At 44.6% G+C, this 19,725-nt stretch overlaps 5 protein-coding genes across 8 annotated transcripts in view; 1 reads left to right on the top strand and 4 right to left on the bottom strand.

The window, feature by feature from the left end:
• The window catches only part of LOC113207367 (uncharacterized), a 5,215-nt gene extending 2,282 nt beyond the window's left edge, over nt 1–2,933 (top strand). The window contains exons 6-13 of the mRNA XM_052277677.1: nt 193–363; nt 479–592; nt 675–893; nt 975–1,094; nt 1,181–1,268; nt 1,345–1,752; nt 1,847–2,217; nt 2,305–2,933. Coding sequence (XP_052133637.1) covers nt 193–363; nt 479–592; nt 675–893; nt 975–1,094; nt 1,181–1,268; nt 1,345–1,752; nt 1,847–2,217; nt 2,305–2,454 — 1,641 coding nt within the window. The 3' untranslated portion in view covers nt 2,455–2,933. The remainder of the gene's footprint in view (nt 1–192; nt 364–478; nt 593–674; nt 894–974; nt 1,095–1,180; nt 1,269–1,344; nt 1,753–1,846; nt 2,218–2,304) is intronic.
• LOC113207368 (uncharacterized) overlaps nt 1–5,350 on the bottom strand; it is an 11,002-nt gene extending 5,652 nt beyond the window's left edge. The window contains exons 1-2 of one of the 4 annotated variants that reach the window (XM_026423902.2): nt 5,243–5,350; nt 4,981–5,117 (exon numbers count right to left, since the gene is read on the bottom strand). In XM_026423902.2, the coding sequence (XP_026279687.2) occupies nt 4,981–5,031 (51 nt within the window). In that variant the 5' untranslated portion in view covers nt 5,032–5,117; nt 5,243–5,350. Of the gene's footprint in view, nt 1–4,980 lie in introns of all 4 variants that reach the window. The other 3 variants (XM_026423903.2, XM_052277679.1, XM_052277678.1) reach the window with 3 other exon arrangements.
• LOC113207370 (uncharacterized) lies at nt 2,716–4,957 on the bottom strand. The gene is made up of 6 exons (XM_026423904.2): nt 4,543–4,957; nt 4,287–4,429; nt 4,120–4,214; nt 3,470–4,033; nt 3,158–3,385; nt 2,716–3,065 (listed from the first exon to the last, which is right to left on the bottom strand). Exons 2-6 carry the CDS (start codon nt 4,399–4,401, stop codon nt 2,943–2,945), a joined length of 1,125 nt encoding a protein of 374 aa, XP_026279689.1. The 5' UTR covers nt 4,402–4,429; nt 4,543–4,957; the 3' UTR covers nt 2,716–2,942.
• Nucleotides 5,351–5,654: 304 nt separating the features above from the next.
• Nucleotides 5,655–15,253, bottom strand: LOC113207351 (protein son of sevenless). The gene is made up of 24 exons (XM_026423879.2): nt 14,852–15,253; nt 13,860–14,126; nt 13,702–13,785; nt 13,530–13,610; nt 12,682–12,888; nt 12,453–12,593; nt 12,163–12,372; nt 11,961–12,076; nt 11,747–11,874; nt 11,444–11,647; nt 11,237–11,354; nt 10,993–11,149; nt 10,809–10,916; nt 10,573–10,733; nt 10,231–10,498; nt 9,998–10,153; nt 9,712–9,894; nt 9,513–9,630; nt 9,261–9,430; nt 9,031–9,147; nt 8,623–8,872; nt 8,179–8,546; nt 7,806–8,100; nt 5,655–7,719 (listed from the first exon to the last, which is right to left on the bottom strand). Exons 1-24 carry the CDS (start codon nt 14,954–14,956, stop codon nt 7,394–7,396), a joined length of 4,338 nt encoding a protein of 1,445 aa, XP_026279664.1. The 5' UTR covers nt 14,957–15,253; the 3' UTR covers nt 5,655–7,393.
• A 599-nt stretch (nt 15,254–15,852) lies between these two features.
• LOC113207381 (paired mesoderm homeobox protein 2-like) overlaps nt 15,853–19,725 on the bottom strand; it is a 16,555-nt gene continuing 12,682 nt past the window's right edge. Inside the window, exons 2-4 of the mRNA XM_026423922.2 lie at nt 17,530–17,717; nt 17,071–17,455; nt 15,853–16,660 (exon numbers count right to left, since the gene is read on the bottom strand). Of these exons, the coding sequence (XP_026279707.2) occupies nt 16,545–16,660; nt 17,071–17,455; nt 17,530–17,717 (689 nt within the window). The 3' untranslated portion in view covers nt 15,853–16,544. The remainder of the gene's footprint in view (nt 16,661–17,070; nt 17,456–17,529; nt 17,718–19,725) is intronic.

Here is a 19,725-nt window from a genome sequence, read left to right as displayed (position 1 = left end):
AACAATTACAGGTCACAGTTTGCTATGTCATAAACGATGCTTTAGTAAAAGCAAAATTTTGTGAAAGGTCTGAGAAGCCTGCCAAGGAGTGCACTAAAACTGGTGCAACCACAGCAATTGTTGAAGTATGTTAGGTTCCTAAATTATTGCAAAGCGTTGATAGCAAGTCCTGTAACTTTTTGGTCATTTCAGTTCACTTCAGTAGCTGCTGCTACTAAAATATGCTCCTTGCCCATCGATTATGATGGGAAAACTGTTGTAACAAGACAAGTTGAGCATGTTATAGAGACCAAACCAGCTGATCCCCTGCCCCAGCTAACTTCAAAAGTTAAGGTTTATGGACTACCTACCAATTTTGAAGTGGTTTGTATCGAAGGATTTTGGCGCCAGCATTTTTCGTGTGGCTTTGTTACAGTATAAAATCTGGTATCATAGGTGCGTAAGCATTACATTTCTCAAATAACTTTTGTCTGCACAGGTCAATGTACTGTACATTCTAAATAATGCATTGTATGAAGAAAAATTTTGCCGTCCACCTGAGAAACCAGCAGAGGCCTGCAGGTTATCTGATGAAACAACAGCTACTGTTGAGGTATCCTAAGACCAATCGTCTATTGTTTATTATTTTAGAGTAAAGTTTGGCATTATTTGGTTTTAAACCTTTGTTCCCCCAGTTTTCCTCTGTTGAAGCTGCCAGCTTAATTGTTTTGCTGAAGGTGGATTATGAGGGTCGGTCCTTGGTTTTGGAGCAGTTAAGTTCACTAAATCAATCAATCAATCAGAGCCAACATAGCATGAATTATGATTGGAATGATAATGATATCTTAGAGTTATCAAAACATAAGAGCAGTGACACTGTTGAGATCTGTGGGCTGACTGCTTCATTCACTGCGGTATGAAGATAATGATTGTCCTGATTCAAAGCAATAATTTCTTAGCTATGTGACAATGACATTTCTTTCTCAATATTCCAGACTGAATTCAAGCGATTCCTCCTTCAGGAAATGGTTAAAGCCAAATTTTTGACCCAAGAAAATTCTGATGCTATTGTGAAGTGTGAAATGAACTCTAGCAAGAAATCTGCAGTTGTTCAGGTACCCCTGTAGTGATTGAAATTCATGTCCATCTGTGTTTTCATCTGCATGATGTACATTTTTCTGGAAACAAATTTTACTTTCAGTTCAGTACTGCTGAGGAGGCTACATTAGCCACACACCTAGAGAATATGACAGTGACTAAAGTAATTCTCAATGACAACTCCAATCGTGGTATGTGATTTTTACGTTATACCTTGATATTTATTGTTTTAGCTGTGCTTAAAGTTATTAATTGTTTCATATACAGATCTGTTTCCAGAAGAAGTTGAGGAAAAAATAACTCTAAATGATGAGGAGGGGTCAAACTTCTTTCTTAAAGTACTTGCAAGGAAGAGAGGTGATGTACCCAAATCGGGCAGTCATGATAACTTCCTAGAATCACTAACAGGCTATTTGGAAAAGAAAGGAGTAAACACAGACATACATAAAATGCGCAGCAAGAAGGAAACAATGAGGGAGAATTTTAGGAGATGGAAGCAAAAGAACCATCTATTGCACCCTCTATTTAAGATTCATTCAGTTATATTTGACAATAATACCAGCATATCAATTCTCAAAGGATCTAAATTCGAATGGACAGATGCTGATGAAGCTCTACTGCAGCAGCCCGAGACCGACGATAGATATATGGATGACCTCATTAAGTTTTCCGAAGGTATTCATGACTGTTGTACTCATCAACATCCTTTGTCCTAAAAATTAATTTCATGATCTGAAATGCTAAATATAAATTGTATTTTGTTTACTAGCTGCATCATGGAATATCAATTCTGAGTTGGCACTTGTCCAGGCTTGCCTGGACAACAAGGAGGATTACAATGCACCAAAAGCGAAGAGAAGTATCCACTTTTGGCGCAAAATAAGTGAAGCATTGTATCGTAACAAATACATACATGGAGCTCAAAAGTGTGAGCAGAAAATGGAGATGCTCTCGAGAGACTATAGGGACTATTGTGATGAGGCAAACCGCACAGGAGCTTGTGGTCCCTTAGAAATGATTAAAGATAGACCAACCAGAAACTTAATGGAGCTAATGCATGAATTGAAAAGGAAAGAGGTGGGCTCTCATCCTGAGCAAGTCCAGGGTGCTGGCGTAAAGCTTGTACATCACAAGTCAAAGGTGAGCAACAAATCATTTTCAAAACAATTTTAATCTCATTTATTTGATGAAATAGCTGTGACTATCATATTGAAACCATTTTTCTAGAAGTCACCAGAAAGTGCTCCAGGCAGAACTCGCCCAACCAGTATGCCTCGAAATCAAACTGCCCAACAGGTCAAAACAGAAATAGAGATGGAAAAGTTGCAAATTTTGAAACAACTCAGTTCTCATCTGGCCAAAGGCAAGAAGGATTGAGGAATCATAATTGAATAATTGTTTGTTTGTTTGTTTTTTAAATTACTTAGTAATGTTTCATTACATGCATTTTTATTTTTTTATTGTATATTTATATAATTTTATTGCAAATTGGACATACATATTTTCATATATGTAAGTTAAGTTATCAGTATGCCTCAAAATCAGACTGCTCGACTGCTCGACTGCTCAAAGCAGAAATAGAGAGGGAATTTTCGTCTGGCCAAAGGTGAGAAGAATTGAGGAAATATAATTCAATAATTGTTTGTTTGTTTTTTTAAATTACTTAGTAATGTTTCATTACATGCATTTTTATTTTTTATTGTATATTTATATAATTTCATTGCAAATTGGACATACATATATACATATATATATATATGTTAAGTTACCATATCAACATGGCAACAATTGTACTGTAGATTTTCAAATTTGAATCAAAATATGTGATTATAAAGACTGATTATTTAGAGTACAAATTTTTTTTCTTACAAATCCAACATTATCATGGCTGAAATATACCACCTTTTGTTTTCACCTCTAATTTTGGCAGCCTCCATCAGTTGAACATAGTCTCCCTCATCTCTTTCAAGACCTTCATATTCTTCACCCTGATTTGAAATCATTGGAAATAGATATTAATTACAGGAGGCAACACAACATTAAACTTAACAATTAAAAATAATGTTAATGACATGCTTACGTCACAGTCATCTCCATGTAAAATGACAAAGTTGTGCAGAACAAGGCATGCCATAATGTGGTCGAGTTGGTAATCCAGACAGTATGATGGGAGGTACTTGAGTCTTCTCCATTTGCCTTTCAGCAAAGCAAAGGCTCTCTCAATGGCAGAGCGACATTGGGACAAAGTCCTGTTATGAGCCCTTTGTCGAACTGTCATGTTGCCATAATCCTTGTAAGGTATAAGTAACTAATGAAAAGAGAGCAAAACAGTATTTAAAAAAAGAACTACAACCATTACTATTCCACACATGAAAACATGGTTTTTCATTACCTTGTCTGTCAAAGGATAAGCACCATCACCCAAAAGGTGAAAGCCATCCATGAAGTCCCTGTGCCTGAGCATCGATTGGCTCAATGGACTCCTCCGAAACGTTCTTGCATCTCCAACTGCCCCTGGCTGTCCAAGAAACACATCTCGGAATAGGAGACGATCGTCACATACACCCTGCAGAAGTAAGGAGTACTGGTGGTGTCTGTTGAGGAATTGTTGCGGCTGCTCCGAGGGTTTCATTATTGGAATGTGACACCCATCAATGCAACCTACAACTTGAGGATAGCCATAGCGGTCCTCAAAAATTCGTGCAGTTCTAGCCATTTCCCGATTTGAGGGCCATTTGATGTAGCGACCACGTAGCTCTCTAAGCACTTCAATAATTGTCCGGTACTGGTTGTGTATGGATCCCCTTCCTTTTCCAAAGGTCACTCCGGTGCTCCTGAAAGTGTCAGGGTTTGCCAGTGACCAAAGTGTGTACATCAAGGCATAACTAATTGGCAACCCTTGTCTGCGAATTCTGCCTGTGTCATACATGTGTCGTCCAACAGTAACAAGTAAAGCCTATAAGAAACAGAGAATAAATGCTCAACTTAGTACAACTTAGTTCACAGCGCACCCACAGACTTATCATCCAGGATATAAATTACTTCATAGCAGGTACGATCCATCCTGAAATGTGATTTGAAATACGGATCTTGGAGTGAGCTCCACCATTCCATATCCACATTTGGATATGATCGACCTGCAAATCCATAATCATGTTAGTAACTCGTGCACACTTGTGTAAACTCAATAAATGAACTGTTTTGAGTACCTTCTCCTCTAGGCACTAAATTATTGTCATCATCGTTATCCTCGTCAAGAGTCAAAAGCACGTGCAGCACCTGCAGAACGTCGGCTACCGCATCATCATCATCATCGAAATCCATTTTCAACTATAGGAAACAAACTTCTCACCTGAAATGTCAGGTTAACTAGGTTAAAGGACTGATTATACCATATAATAACATGTAAATCAGACAATAACTTCATGACAACCACCACTTCTAAATCACAAACAGGAAACTTACCACCTAGCGAGCATAAGCGTAGCAGGTAAACAGCAATAGTCAATTTCGTAACAGTTTCAAGAATGAACGGCAAAAATTTGTTTATTTGTTAACCGGCAAAAATTTGTTTATTTGCTGTTAGATCGTCACTTGTTGACAACGTAGCAGCGGAGCGGGAAGAACGGCGTTTATTTGAGAGGGGTAGGCTCTAGGGGTATGGCTGCGCTAAACACCCAAACATAAAAGCCAATAACGAATTCCAGAAAAGATTAAAATATGTTAACTTTACATATTAATAATCATCCTCGTGTCTTCCTGCTTCCGAAAATATGCAGTTCTTTGCTCTTTAGAGTGATTACGCGCATTCGCGCATTCGCAGCGGGTTGTCGGTCGGTCGGTCGGTCGGTCGGTCGGGTGACCCGCCTCTTATTTTGACGCAACCCTAGTGACCCTCTTTACCTGCTCATGTTCGGGTTTATCCGTCTCGGACAAGATATTTGTCGGCGACATATCCGAGCAGATTCCTCTTCCTCAAGGATTTCGACACAACCAAAGCCGTCAGTCGGCGGCAAAACTTTTGGTTGTAGTTAGTTAGACTGTCACACCAAAGAAACCATCACAGATGAGCACTACATCACATACCGGTAAGAACAACAGATAATTACTGATGGGTAACGGATCAAACTTTTAAAATGTCGTCGTCACGATCTCGAAAACTAACCAAAACTCCGTAAACACATAAGGAAGATGTCCCCAACCCAAAACGAACTCAAAACAGACAAAAGTAAATCGGTAAACAAAAGCAGACGCCGTCGACAAGTGCGAGAGGCGCCATCTGGTGGCAGGCGGCAGAATCATAGCGTGCGGCGGTCCAGGTTGTTCCAGGTTGCTCAGGTTTCAGCTTTTCAGCTCCAGCAGGTCGTTCGGTGGTGTTCCGATAAGAATTGGAAGGCTCTCTCTCTTTCTCTCTCTCTCTGAATTCTCATCGGTGCAGTCCAGTCGAGTTCCTTTTTGCTCCTCCCCCCCTTTTCCCCACGAAAATGCACGAAAAGAACTGAACTGGACCAGACCGATGAGAATCTGAACCAAGGCGAACAACTCAATGATACATCATATAAGGAAACAAGTAGAAGTCTGCTTTCTCAACAATTTATTTACTCTATACAATCACATACATAAGCAATGAATAGTAATTCATTGTTTGGTCATTTATATAACTTTTATATACTGCATATATAGGATCTATGCACCTTGCCATAAAATATAAGGCACACGTATATACACTACAAATCTACAGAGTCATAAAAAATCAATCACAAAATTAAAAACACTACATATCACAGTTCATTCATCTGTCATACAACATTTGTGGTTATTCCTGACTCTTCACCTTCATTCTGAATTTACTCATAAACATTGACATTCTTTTGCAGTCTGTAGAAGAAAACTAAGGATTTCAAATAAAGAATTTCAACAATGTTTGTATTACAAACATCAAACCAGGAATGTTAAGTTTTGGCACAGGAATAGTGGCAAATCAACAACATAGATGAGGCACTTTTACAAAATGCCACCCTCTGAGGTACAAACTGAATTAGTACCTAGCAACTCTATATGCTGGAAAGATTGATTATTGGTAAAATGCAAAGTGTTACCCAGTAGCTCAAGATAGTAGGAAATCAACAAATACCCCTTTCAATGATCCCATCTTTAGCTTGTAATGGTGACAGAAAGTGAGAATGAGCTGTTGCTGGAATATTGACTAAAAACAGACCACTTGGCCAAATTGTATAGCTTCAATGCAAAGATTCCCACTAAAATCAAAATCCAACTTGACAACTGGCAACAAGCCATGTAAAATTTCTGAAAATGTAAGACAATTCAACAATTACCTACGTACATATTACAACATATAAAATCTTTTCAGGCACATTTTTTTATCTTAATACACAGTCTAAATAATTATCATTCTACAAATCAATAATTTTAATGGCTGTTCTGCTTTTCAAAATTCATGTTGGGCTTGTTCGGATGCTAATAGATAAAATATTGAAGCAAAGCTTTTACTTTAAGAAAAACCTAAAGTGTTGCAGCCCAGCGTTTGTGAAAAGAACAAGCAGTGAATGGATTAAATTTATCACAAAACAACTTACATTCAAGTTTGTCTTGTACAATAAAATTTTCAAGTAATTTAAAACAAAAGCAAGCACACAAAACAATATAAGAAGCTTTTTGTTCAGAATAGGAGAGTAGGAGACAATCTACAAGCTGGGTCTCTGTAAAGTTCATGGTTTTTAAAGTCTACCTCAACTATAGATAAGATAAAAAATCCTTATTTAGAGTTTGCTGGACACTTTGAATTACCATGCAGAGGCATCAAAACCACAATGTTGTATATTAGTGTAGTTGCTTAGCTCATAAGGCATTCATTTTCAGCACAAAACTAAAGCAGAATAACAAATCAATAAAAATAAAGAAATACACAGCTGTACTTTACACACAGACACAACATATTGGAAATATTGGAATAGAAGTTGTCGACATTTAAAAATTGAAAAACAATAAAAATAATGATAATTATTCCCCAGTAGCATATTCCAAACCGCAAAATGTGGCAAAATTACAACAAATCTCATAGACATTTCATGTAAATATTCCCAATGAATCACTTAAAAACAGCACCACATAATGACGAGGCTGACAATCCAAAACAAACAAAAAAATAAAAAGGTTTAAAAGATAGAAAGAAAAATTGACAAGTAACAATATAAACCAACCATTAGTAGCAACATTCAGGCGACAATGAACACTTCTGTCAACTTGTGAACTTCTGAAAGCCCTGCTGATGGCCCTGATGGCGCGGCTGGCGCGGTCAGTGGGCGCCGGGCAGGCCGGGCAGCTGCCCCTGGGGCTTGGGAGGCAGCCGCGGGCTGGGGGCGGTGAGCGCAGAGGGCGACGGCGGCACCGGGGGGCAGTCGCTGTCGCTGCCGTGCCGCTGGTGCACGGGCCGGCCGTGCATGCCCACCTGGTTGCCGTGCCGGTTGAGGGACGGCGCCGGCGTGGGCGCGGACCCCACCCTCGGCGGGTGCCAGCTGAGGTTGCTGAGCCCGTGCCGGTGGGGTCCGGGCCCCGGCGGCCTCTGCGTCGTGCTGGGCACCGACTGCGTCGCTCGGTGGTTGTAGGTGGTCGGGAATCCAGCTGCACAAGGACAAGCAAGGGTTTAAACTCGTCTAGGTCATTTTGCTCCTCGGGCAACGACAAAATAGGTGAAGACGGAATCCTACCTGAGGCGTACGCCACGGGACTAGTGCTGTTGGCGGGCGGTGACGGCGGCTGCGAGGCAGAGCACGCGGACGTGGGCCCGTTGAAGGACATGTGCCTCCTAGGCTGGGGTTGCACCTGAGCGGCGCACGCGGCGCCCAGCCCCGGCGCGTCCCCAAGCGCCGAGTTGCGCCGCTGGGCGTGCGGCCGCGGCAGCGTGCCCGTCCTGGGGGGCAGCGGGGGCGGAGACAGGTCCCGCGGCGGCAGGATGGGGGCGTCGGGCGCCTGGCGCGCCTGCAGAGCCTGTGCAGCCTGCGCCTGGAAGAACAAGAGCATCAGCCACAGTGTCCGTCAGCCGCCATCGGCAGGGCATAGGCGCGGGCATGCTCTGCTTACCTGGCTGGCCGACGGGATCCTGGCTGGAGCCTGGTTGGAGACGGGCGACAGCGCGGGGCCTGAGGCGCCGTCACTGATGGAGCTCTCGCGCGGCCGGCGCGGGGGAAGAGGCGGGGGGTTGGCGGGAGGGGGCATCTTGTCCGGGGCGGAGAAGGGCAGGCTGGTCGGGGGGTGCACGAAGGACGGCGAGGTCGCGGGGGAGGCGCCCGGAAGCCCCCCGCCGGACCATGGGCCGGGCCCCGCGGGGCTGGGCTGCCCCTGCTGCAGCGTGGGCGACACCAAGCTCGTCGTGGACTGCGAGCAGATGTGCGACATCTGCGACAACTGCGACATCTGCGAGAGCCCTCCGGGCGACGAGTTGCCGTGGCCTGGCGGGGAAAGCACGGTGGAGTTAAGGCGCATGCCCGCACAGAAGGCAATGGAGGAAAATGAGATGCTACTCACCAGAGGGTCCCAGGACGACCTGAGCAAAGACACCAAAGTCGCTGGCGGTTGAAAATTGTCCAGGGTGTGAAGGAGGAGTGGGGGGTGCTGTGAGAGGGGTGCGAGGAGTGTCCTCTCCATCCTTGTCGCAGTTGGAGATAACTGGTCGCTCTGTGACACTAGTCAGTGGAGTGGGAGGGTGGGTTCGACTAGCCAAGCCGCGAGGCTTGATGCCTGGTGACTTAAGGTTCAACTCCGGCCAGCGCCGACCCTAGACAGGTGCAAAGCAGGTGTGAGGACACAGCAAAGGAGGTTTAGCTAAGAAGGGAAACACTATGCGAAAAGTTGCACATACACACACTAGAGGTCAAATCTACAAAACAAATACGAGATATACCAGGAACAGAGATAAAAGAGATATAAACTTACAAATCTTGGGGGCCGCGTGCAATTTCTTGGTTCAACTTCTAAGCTTTTCTGGTATAGAAAATCTGCTATCTCTAACTCTCCCTTGTCTCCAAAGGGATTTAATGTCTCAATAAAGCGCTGAAAGAAAACAAAATCATAAATTATTTGTAGAAAGTCCACATGGTATCCAATTGTAGAACCAAAGGCTAGAACTATCCAAGGGCAGCATAAATTGAGGATATAGTGCTTACCCTTAGGTTTTTCTCCACTAGTAGACAATATGGCTGGTTTTGATATTGTTGAATTTCACCAGTGATTTCAGCGACCTTTCGCCTTTTGCTGAAGTTTATCAGAGTTGGGGCATTAGGTAAGAAATCTGGGTTTCCTTCTTCAATGTGTAGAATGTTTGTGAGGTACATTCCTAAAACACAAGATAAAACATGAAAGGGGCTGCATGGATGCTGAGCAGAGAAGTTGACAACAGTGGCAATTGAAGGTCTTACCAAAGAAAGGAACACAAGGAGGATTAATTGACCTCAGTTTCTCCTGATACTTCTTAAAGTGATCACTGTTCAATTCTCTTGCATCTTCAAGAGCTTTTTCCAAACGAGCCGACAGATTCTAAAAGACAGAAGATTAGATATGAGAACTCTTCCAATAAGTATGTGTAATTTAAAGAAGATGTAATGTTAACAAACTTACAGAAAATGTACACTTGAGTCTGTAAACTGATGCTGAACCCATAGCAGAAACAACAGCCAAAACACCATTAAAATTGTTCAATTCTTGAAGCACCAGCATAATTTCAATAATTCGAGATACTATAGCCACTCTTTCTTCAAAGTTTTCAGCTTCAACTATATTTCGCTCAAGCCACCGAGTGAACTGGAAAACAAAGTAATGAAACAAAGTAATTAAAGAATGAACGAGTCAATGAATGAATCAATGGAAATCAACATGTATTTTAAGAAAGTAGGCAGATACTCACATTAGTTGTATGCTTTATCATGCGAAGAAGATTAGGTGATGATTGCTCCTTGTCTTTCTTGGTCCAAACACTTCCAACTAATTCAGAAGGCTTCACCGCCCGGTACAATTCAAACTCCAACAAAGTCAGTTGGCGAGCAATTTCAATGGGATGCAACTGAAAATTTCAGAAAGGTTTTCAGTAACAAGAACAATTTAACGTTTTAGAACTAAATTGAAGGGAATAGAACCTACAGTTAGTATAGTCCATTCTTCCTCAGGACATTTAATGTGCCACTCAACAGGTGGTGGCGACCGATAAAAAGGGAATGTGATGTGCCGTTGTAATTGCTCATTTGATTCACTTTTTCTTTGTACAACCTTCAAAACTGAGTCAACCCATTTTCGCATGGATTTGCCTTGTACTGTCTCTAGGAATGCATGCAATTTTTCCAAAAGCTCTGGGTCACGTTCAAAGTCATAGTAATGGTGATCAACCCAGTGGCGTAAAACATTCAATACCCTGTGAGAAAATTATTATTAGAAATAATATTTGAATGCTCTAAAGTGAAAAAAAATAGAGAAATATCTCCTTACCTGAACTGTACTGGCTGACAAAACTCCTTACGGTATCTCTTCCAGTCCTCCCTCTGAGAATTCTTGGCAGCCTTATCGCTATCACCATCTTGGTCATGATCTTCATAAACTTGAGATGGATCAGGGATCATAAATCTCTCAATGAGCAAATGTAACAGCTCCTAAAGAAAACTTATAATTAATATCTGAAGCCCTACATGAAACACAACTGATACAGAAACACAAGCAATACTTGCCTTTGGTGTACAAAAGCTACGATATGTTGTCAGAAATGTTCTAACAAACATAGGATCAGCATATATATGGTATGTGAGCCTTTCAACTAATTTGTACAAAGTAGCTCCCTGAAAAACAAGACAAATTAGAATGTGTTGTATGAGTTTTACCAGGCAACCCTACCTACAGAAAACACTTTTGTACCTTTATTAAAGGTACACCTGCATTCTCTCTCTCTTCCAATGCAATGTTGTCCTTTGAATCTGCTTCAGCAAACTTATACAAATGAGGAGGAGGTAGTTTTAAAGGATGCTTTTTCTCCTCGTCCAATAATATACTGTCAAGAGTTCGCTCCAACATACTACAAAAGAAAGAACTGTGTGTTAAGTCGAGCTCAAACAAATCAGAACACATTCAAGACACAGCACACACAGTAATAAACACATACCTTTTAGTATTGAGCATTATTAGATCAGCCATCCAGCTGTTTTTCTCTTCAGCTGAGCTGCAAACTAAAGTCACAGTAGGAGCACCCCTTGGGGCGATATCAAAAGCATATTTCAGTTCTGAAAAAGAAATAATTAAGATGATCAATGACAAAAAAAGAAGTGCAACAAGAGCAAGAAGGTAAAGTAATAATAAAGTTTTTCTTTACCATCTGAATCTTCACGGTCTATTATCTCTAACTTCCGAAAGAAATACTTTTCCTTCATTCTATATTCACCCTGTGTAGGGCCAATGTTGACAGACACAGAGGTGCGTTTGTTGTTTGGTTTGCAAAGCACCATAAGACCATCAAACAGGAACGCTCTGCGTTCAGTCAGACGTTTCCCAGAACCTACCTTACCTAGATTATCCTCTGCAAAAAAATGAGTAATATTGTTTTTTAAAAAAAGATCTTGAAACAAGTAAGAAAAGAACATTGACCGAAATATAGACAAATGTCTTGTCATCTCACCTCTGATAAATTCATTGCAATATTGCCCACTTTCTCTGACGTCCCAGCCGTAAATCGTACTGTGCAACTCACTTAGCTTTTCATGGGCTGCCTGGCGCCGGGCCCGCGGCTGCCGCACCCCCACTTCCCTAAAGACAAAGAAGAGGAAAAATGATTAATATTGATTATTTTTAACAACATAAGTGTCATGAAATAATTTAATAAATATACATACTGTCTTGGAGTATGTAGAAGAATAGCATTAAGTTCTACTTCCAGTGGTCGCAGGAGACCCCCAACTTGCTCCAATGTTTCTTTATCATCTTTTACTGGACATAATCTACCCAATCTCTGTGGAAATAATTTTAAATGGGAATATGAAAACCGTCTAAAAATGACAAAACAATGTACAATCCTGATAAGCTATTCTTACATACCTGTAGATAATCAAAATAAAGAAAGCAATGCCACACAGGGGTCAGTAGCAATTTAGGTAAGTAGTATTTCACTGCTTCCCTAAAACCATGACCTGCTGACTGTAAAGCATTATACACATCTGGTCTTGCAAGTAACCTTGACAATACCTCCCTACAGGGTTCTTGAATAATATCTCGGGCATACTTGCTATATACATCAAATTCAGCACCCTGTTGAAGAAGCAAAACATAGTAGTTCAGTCTTTTAATACTTTTTCAATGATACTGGTGAGAAGTTTAAAAATGCAAACCTCTGCAAGCTCTTCAAAACAGCTACCAACTGCAGGATGTTGCTTTTCTTCACAGATTTCAAGCATATCCTCAAGGGAGCCCAAAAGTGTGACTGTTAATTCTTGGATTTCCATTATGTTACTGAACAATAAATCTAACTCCTGTGAATTGTAAAAAAATCCCATAGGTAAATATTTAAACCAATATGTTTTTAAGATGACAAGTTAATATATTCAGTATGGAACAAACCCTGCTGTCATGGTTGACTACTTTTGCAATTTCCTCTCTAAATACTTTGATGATCATGTGAAGTTCCTTCAGATACTGCTTCTCATCTTGAATAAGTTCCTTAACTACGTCTTCATATGTATGTGGAGTACGTTGCGGTTCAGGCAAGTGTGTCACAGGAGCACCCGCACTGCCATCATCCTCTTGGCAGAACAGATCCAAAAGTACCTGGAGCAAAAGCAAACACTGCACTCAAAATTTTGAAGTAGGAATTATCTGTTAACGAACAGCTATAACATTGGGTTCATCCATATTCTGGGATAAAGATGGACTAAAACTCTCAGAAAAGTTCTCACAAAAGTATAGTTAAATGAGAAGGGAGAAACCTTCAATTACCCTAATATAAAAACCAAGTGTAAATGTAAATATTGAAAACAAAACAGAACCCAGCCAGACAAATTTTTGGTCACCTTACTGGTGCTCTAATTTATGTAACCAAGCTATTGGCGACACGCGACACATCACATACCGTGTGATGATGTCATAGTAATAGGAGGAAGAGAAAAGAGTTAAATGTAGATTAAAATATAGCCTAACCAAGAAATTTTTGAAAAGAAGACAGAAATGTTACTCGATTTTCCAAGAAATTTTAATTTTGAAAGTTATATCAGTCTCAGCATCATAACTGTAACACACTTATATTAGAAACATTCACTAATGATTTGAAGTGATTTATTTCTCAAGGTTGAGTGAATTAATTACTATAAAAAGGCTGAGAAATACGAAGTAAACAGAATCCAAGAAAGTGGTATGAAAAGAATCGTTTTTCATTTACAGCAAAACAAACAAGAGATCTTGAAACAACTCACCTTGTCAGCATTCATGGCTATTCTAACATCTTGGCTTGTAATTTCTACATGGCGAATATTTTTTACATAATTTCCAACCAACTGCGTAAAGAAAAATCATAATTATCTAGATTGTCCAAGAGCAAGGAAAATTACTGTCAAAAGAAGGCCATCCATAAAACTTGTTGCATACCTTCAATATATCAGCAGAAATATATTCCAGAACTGCAACTAAGAACTGAGTAACTTGAATGTCAATTTTGTACTGTAAAACATCCTGGAAAATACAAGAAGAGGATTAAAAATCATGCCATTAAATCATTAGAAGACTTCATATCTGTCATTCCTAACCTTTTGAAGCATTGTGTGGACTCTATCGACAGGTAACACTAGTTTATTTTCTTTCTTCTTCCCCTTTTCCAGTGCTTCCTGAGCCTCATTGAGAGCCCAACAATCAATGGGCCCTGGGAAGGTGCGCTTGATTCTGTCCTCAACATCTTGAACCGTATGAGGAGAAGGACGGGCACAGAGCATACCAAGAAGCCGCAGAATCAATGTTTCCACCCTCCCTAGGGCATCTTCGCGTGCAGTGAGGGAGGGATGCACCTGTTCCAGCACCTTAACAAACAATGAGAAGAAGAGAAGAGTGAGCTGACCAACAGGGTGCACAACTGAATATAATGTCAGAGCCCTAAACAAGTAAAATTTCAAGATGGGAACGACAAGAGTTTCTGAGTGGAGGTAGTGAAATTCATTCTGAATATCATTGCGGAATCTTTACGTTCTTCGCTATGAAACAAGAATACTATCATAAGAAAGTGCCAAAGCGGAAACTAATGCTATCACGGAAAATTAAGAGAGAATGATCCTACTGAGAGGGCGTCATTAAAAATAGTGGCAAAAAGTTGGCAAATAATTGACAAAGAGACATCCTCCATGAGCTACCTAACCTCACTTGTAAACGATGTAAACGTATTTTAGACAATTTAATTGAGAACTGAGACAAATCCTGGTGAGGAATTCTCAATGATCCACTCCATGATCCCATCCAGAACTACTCAGGAAGGCTCTCATCAAAATAAAATGGTGTTTACAAACAAAACACCTAACCTCACTTTGACTGCCTTTCGGAAACTCCTACACCGATCTCCAATCTTTGACAGTTCTAGGGCACCACAGTGAGTAGACAGGGGTGTCGAATGAAGCAACCACACCTCGAGTCACCGTCGATTGACGGTTCATCGCAAACTGTCACGAAACAACTTAAAAAGGGGGGCGACAAGTGCTGGCCGCGGCGGCCCGCTCGGCCCCCAGCAGTCCGCGCCCGCCCCGCGATGTCTCACCTTTTTCAGGGACTGCACGAAGACACCCCGCCACTTGGCCGCGTTCTCCTCCTTCTCGAAGTCATAGTTTTGCGTGTCCGGCCCCGAGGACGAGCTCGAGAACATTGCAATGGGAGCAAATCGTGATTTTCCTCCAACGTTCTCAAAGGCGACTGGTGCCGTGCCTATTGTCCACCATGGTTCTCGGGTCGCGTTCTCTCGCCGCACGGTCTTGCTGCACACCTCATGTCCTGCGCTGCGGTTCCCGCTGGCTCGTTGCACTAACGCACATCACTTAGTCGGCGGACATAGACATTTTATCCATATTTGTTGGAACACAAACGGTCCGGGCTCCGCATCACTCACTCGGTAAACAAGTGCACTACGCGCATGGATTGGATGCGAGGCTGCGAGCGCGAGGGGTGCCAACCTGGCGGTCCGGAAGCCTCCAGGCGCGCGGCGGCGTGCGACAGCGGCCCCAGCCCGCGCCCCGGGAGCTCGTGGCACTCGGAGAGGATCTGATTTGACACGCGCTCGGCGGCCGGCTGCCGTGTGTGGAAACGCGGAAGGGCCTGCCGCCGCAAAAGAGCGTTGTAGAGTTTTTTTTGTGTGTGTGCCGATAACTCTCCAGGGGTAAAGTGACGTCACTACTTGCCTGCTCGCTCGGCTCTGATTGTGTGTTGGGCCCGGCTGAGCCAGATGACTGAGTAACTCGAACCAAGGTCGCCCGAATGTAGTCGTCTTGTCGTTCTTATGGTCTCTGCGACATGAATGCGGTACACGTGACCCCAAAGTGATTTTCTTTTTCCTCATTTGGTCCTCTATGATTGGACGGAATGAAATGGGCTGAGGTATTCCCCCTCTCCAGCCCCCTGAAAACAGCAAGACGCCCAATAGGTAGGCCAAAAGCACGCCACCCCCCCCCCCCCTTCATCCTCTTGCCTCTGTAAGACCCGGCCTGTGTACGCAGAAAGAAATGTCAGAGGGCACGGGAAAATACGAGAAGACGCACCAAAAATCGATTTGAACCATTTATTTGATAAAAGAGTGTACACATAGTTTCAGTCAGTCGTACGTAAGTAACTATCTAAGAACGCGAAATGGTCACTGTTCATCATAATATCATGATAAGTAAACATTTAGGCCATATATACTGCTGTTACTGACGTTATGGACATTACTCTCACGGCGTCAATGTGGCTTTGGCGTAACGATTTCGTGTTAATAAGACAGTTTGTCAGTGAGAAATGAAATATCGGACTGATATCAGAACGATATAGTTTGTCAATTTTCGCATCACTTCGACACTGAGATGGTCCTGAAACTGACACATATCTGATATTCGATATCGTTTCGATATCGGTCTGATATTTCATTTCTCACTGGGTATCGCATCTTTGTGTTTTATGTTTAATCCACATTTTTGACTAGTCAAGGAAGAGGCCAGCGGAATTCCCTCTTTAATGGTAATAACCCAAGTGAGAAATGGGGACGCGGATTCAACGTCGAATCGACGTCGAAATATCGAAAAGATGTGGATTTGGGAGGACAAAATGACGTTTATTCGACTGTCTCGACGTCGAGTCGACGTTGAAGATAACTCATTTCTCACTTGGAACAAGAGACCTCGTCGAAAATAGCACTAATAATATGCGGAAAGCGTTCAATTTTCGAAACTTTCAACGACACCGCGCGCGCCGGCTACGGTTCTCATTTAGTAATAGGTCAGCGCATCCCTGCTGTACTCGTGCGCCCGCAGCCTGAGGTTCGCGATGCTGCTGGTGACGCTGTAGGAGGGCGCACTGGACGAGCTGTAGGACGGCGGCAGGCCTGCAACAAAAGAGACAACACCTTAGAATGAAAATCAAAAAGACTTGTTGACAGGGCTGGTATACTGGGTGGATGATTAACCCCGCTCACTCCTATAGTTACACTGTACCGCACGCACGAGTGCGGGCGGGCTTGCCCATGTCGCCCCTGTCCACGGCGCCTTACGGGCCGAGCGAGTAGGCAACCCGCTCGCACTCACGCGTGCGGTACAGCATAACTACAGAAGTGAGGGGTTGATCAGTCACCTGAAAAAGATACTTTTAAACAGATTGCTGATTTTCCCTCGGACTTATTTTTTCCTTGACTATTTGGGAGAATACGAGGCTTTCAAACCAGTCGTGAATAAAAAATGCATAGTACTAATTGGAATGTGTTGGCAAGTTGACATTTACTGACACCGGGTTTCTCACCTGAAGCCATGAACGCGCAGGACGGGTTGGGCTGGCCGTGGTGCAGCAGGGAGGATTCTGACAGGCCCGGGCCCAGCCCTTCGGCCACGGTGGGTGACTTCCACAGCATGGAGTAGTCGGGGACCACCTGGCCGTCGGCGAGGTGCCTGCCGTGGTCCGCGCCCTGGTCCGCGCAGGGGGGCGGCGGGGGCGGGCAGAAGGAGGCGGGCAGCGCGCCGAGGCCGAGGCCCGCCCCCAGGCCGCCCGGGGCCCCCAGCGGCGACATCGGGGAGGTGAGCGGGGCGGGGGTGGCAGAGAGCCCGAGGCCGAGCCCGAGCCCACCCCGCTGGGAGAGCACGCTTCGCTCGTTGCGGCGGAACTTGGCGCGCCTGTTCTGGAACCACACCTGGAAACGGGGACGTCGTGAATGAATGGCGGAACACAAGTCCACGCCAGTGCGATGGTACTTGGGACCCTTACCTGCACGCGCGCCTCGCTCAGTTGCACGCGCCGCGCCAGGTCCTCGCGCACGAAGGCGTCCGGGTAGTGCGTGCGCTCGAACACCCGCTCCAGGGCGGACAGCTGCGCCGAGCTGAAGGTGGTGCGGTTCCGGCGGGGCTTCTGGGAGGACCGGCGGCGAGCACCCGGGGCGCCCGAGCAGTCCTCGTCTGCAAGCACAAGAGAATCAGTTGAAGCGGTGCAGAGGACTACAACTAGGACTTATTCATGTCGAAATTTTTCCTGAAGACATTATTCTTGTCCAGAGAGGAATCAGTTTTCTGTAGTCGAACAGGTGATGTCCGATGTCGTGAGTCGAAATCGTGCACAGGTTTATTTTTTCGAAATACGACATCGTTTCAACACACACACACACACAAAAAAAAACTTTCCCGTCTGAGTATACCATTGATTTGACACATTCCCAGTTGTTTTTATTTATTTATTTTTTTGTGCTATGGCCTGCCGGCCTGACTGGTCAGAGTGGTAAGAGGAACCTCCCACCCAGCCCCGGGCACCCCGTAAGGTATAAATCCGTGCCCCTATAGACCTTTCACCCCCTGCTCTCCTCAAGTACAGGTAATGGTCCACACGGGCCTATACGTCCATATACCGGCCCCCGACCCGTCCTCTCTGTTCTGCAGTTATATACTTCAACTTCAACTTGGCCTGCATATATGCGGGCATGCGGCCGGGCTGCAGGCGTGGTTCTTGGCCGATGTCATGTAATGTAGGGGGCGAATTTGCCTACCTACGCATCGACCGGAGTGCTTCGAGCCCCCATCTCCACCCCCACCCGCCGGTGGTCTGATGGCTTTGCCTACCGCTTTTGACCTAAGAGAACCCTAGCGCGTGTAAAAGGGCCATGACGCCGCATCAGTGTAACAACGTATTTTGGATGTAACAGGTATATGCAAGAGGGTCCGAGGGTCCCAAACCAGTTTTATCAATTTGACTATTGACTCGTGGTCGTCTGCCGAACCTGCGATGTTCACGATGCCGGTCCAGCTCAGCCCCGCCGCCGCCCGCCGCCACATGGACTTGTGTTGTTTTGTCGGTAGCGGTTTTGTGGTTTCGCACAAGTCTAGCTTCTCAGCAGGCCCGCTGCTGCCATGTGCTGACCACGTGCCCCTCGAGGGTGTGTGTGTGGGGGGGGGGGGGCTCACGGCCAGTCGCATACGAACAGGCGGGGCACCCTCTCGGGGCTGTTAACGCGATCCACATGACCTAGGCCCTGGCCGCCCTGGCCACGCCCCGCGCCGGCACGCCCCGCCACGCCCCGCCCCGCCTGACCTAGGTGAACCCTTCTCTGCGGTTGCCGCGAGCCATCTGGCTGGAACATTTACGACCTGCAGCAAGCAGGGAGTTTCGGCGGGCGTGGCGCTCCCGGCCCCGGTAAGCAGACAGAGCAAAAGAGAACCGTCATAAGAACACTGTCTCTGATCAAACCCTATCGCATGGGGCAAATGCACGAAAAATTGTATAAATAACCGTATAATATCCGTCAGTTACGGCTTTTATGAGCGTCTATGGATCATGTGAAGACTACTTCGGGCACGTGTTGCAACAATGCACCGCTTGGCCGCCGACAAATGCCGTCACCCTAGGGGGAGGATTTGGTGATCTTGATCACTCAGAGACATACCCCTTCCCTTCATGGGATTGCATCATGGCAGATTACGACTCCATATTGATATTATTGACACAGTGCGGTCTGTGGGAGGCTGCATCGGCTGCAGCTGCAGTGCAACTCGATACTGGTCTGTCTGCGACCCCGGAGGCGCCGTCCGGGCGGGAGTGCGAGAGAGAGGGGGTGTGGCTCACTGTCTCTGTCTCTCTCGCACACGTGACCTGCGTCGCAAAGGAGGAGCCGACGAGAAAATGTCAATTTCATTTTCCACCCGGGGAGAAAGTGAACTGGGGAAAACTGGGAGGAAGAGAGAGGTGGGGAAGAGCGAAGGAGGCGAGGATGGGGGAGCATGAGGAGGAGAGGGGGCGGCGGGGAGAGGGGTGACAACAAATTATAAAGGAAATGGACACTGACAGCAAAGCGACCGTATTTATAGTGGCGGCCAGAAGCGGGGCCGGCCGGGGGCAGCACCGCCACGCCACGCCGCGCCACTCTGCACAGACTTGCGGACCGCAACAACAGACAAGACACCTGCAGATGTCTTTTTC

This window comes from Frankliniella occidentalis, unplaced genomic scaffold (genome assembly GCF_000697945.3).
Source record: "Frankliniella occidentalis isolate FOCC.00 unplaced genomic scaffold, Focc_3.1 Scaffold11, whole genome shotgun sequence".
Taxonomy (NCBI): domain Eukaryota; kingdom Metazoa; phylum Arthropoda; class Insecta; order Thysanoptera; family Thripidae; genus Frankliniella; species Frankliniella occidentalis.
The sequence above is the reverse complement of the archived record's forward strand: the minus strand, read 5'-3'. Positions and strand labels throughout refer to the sequence as shown.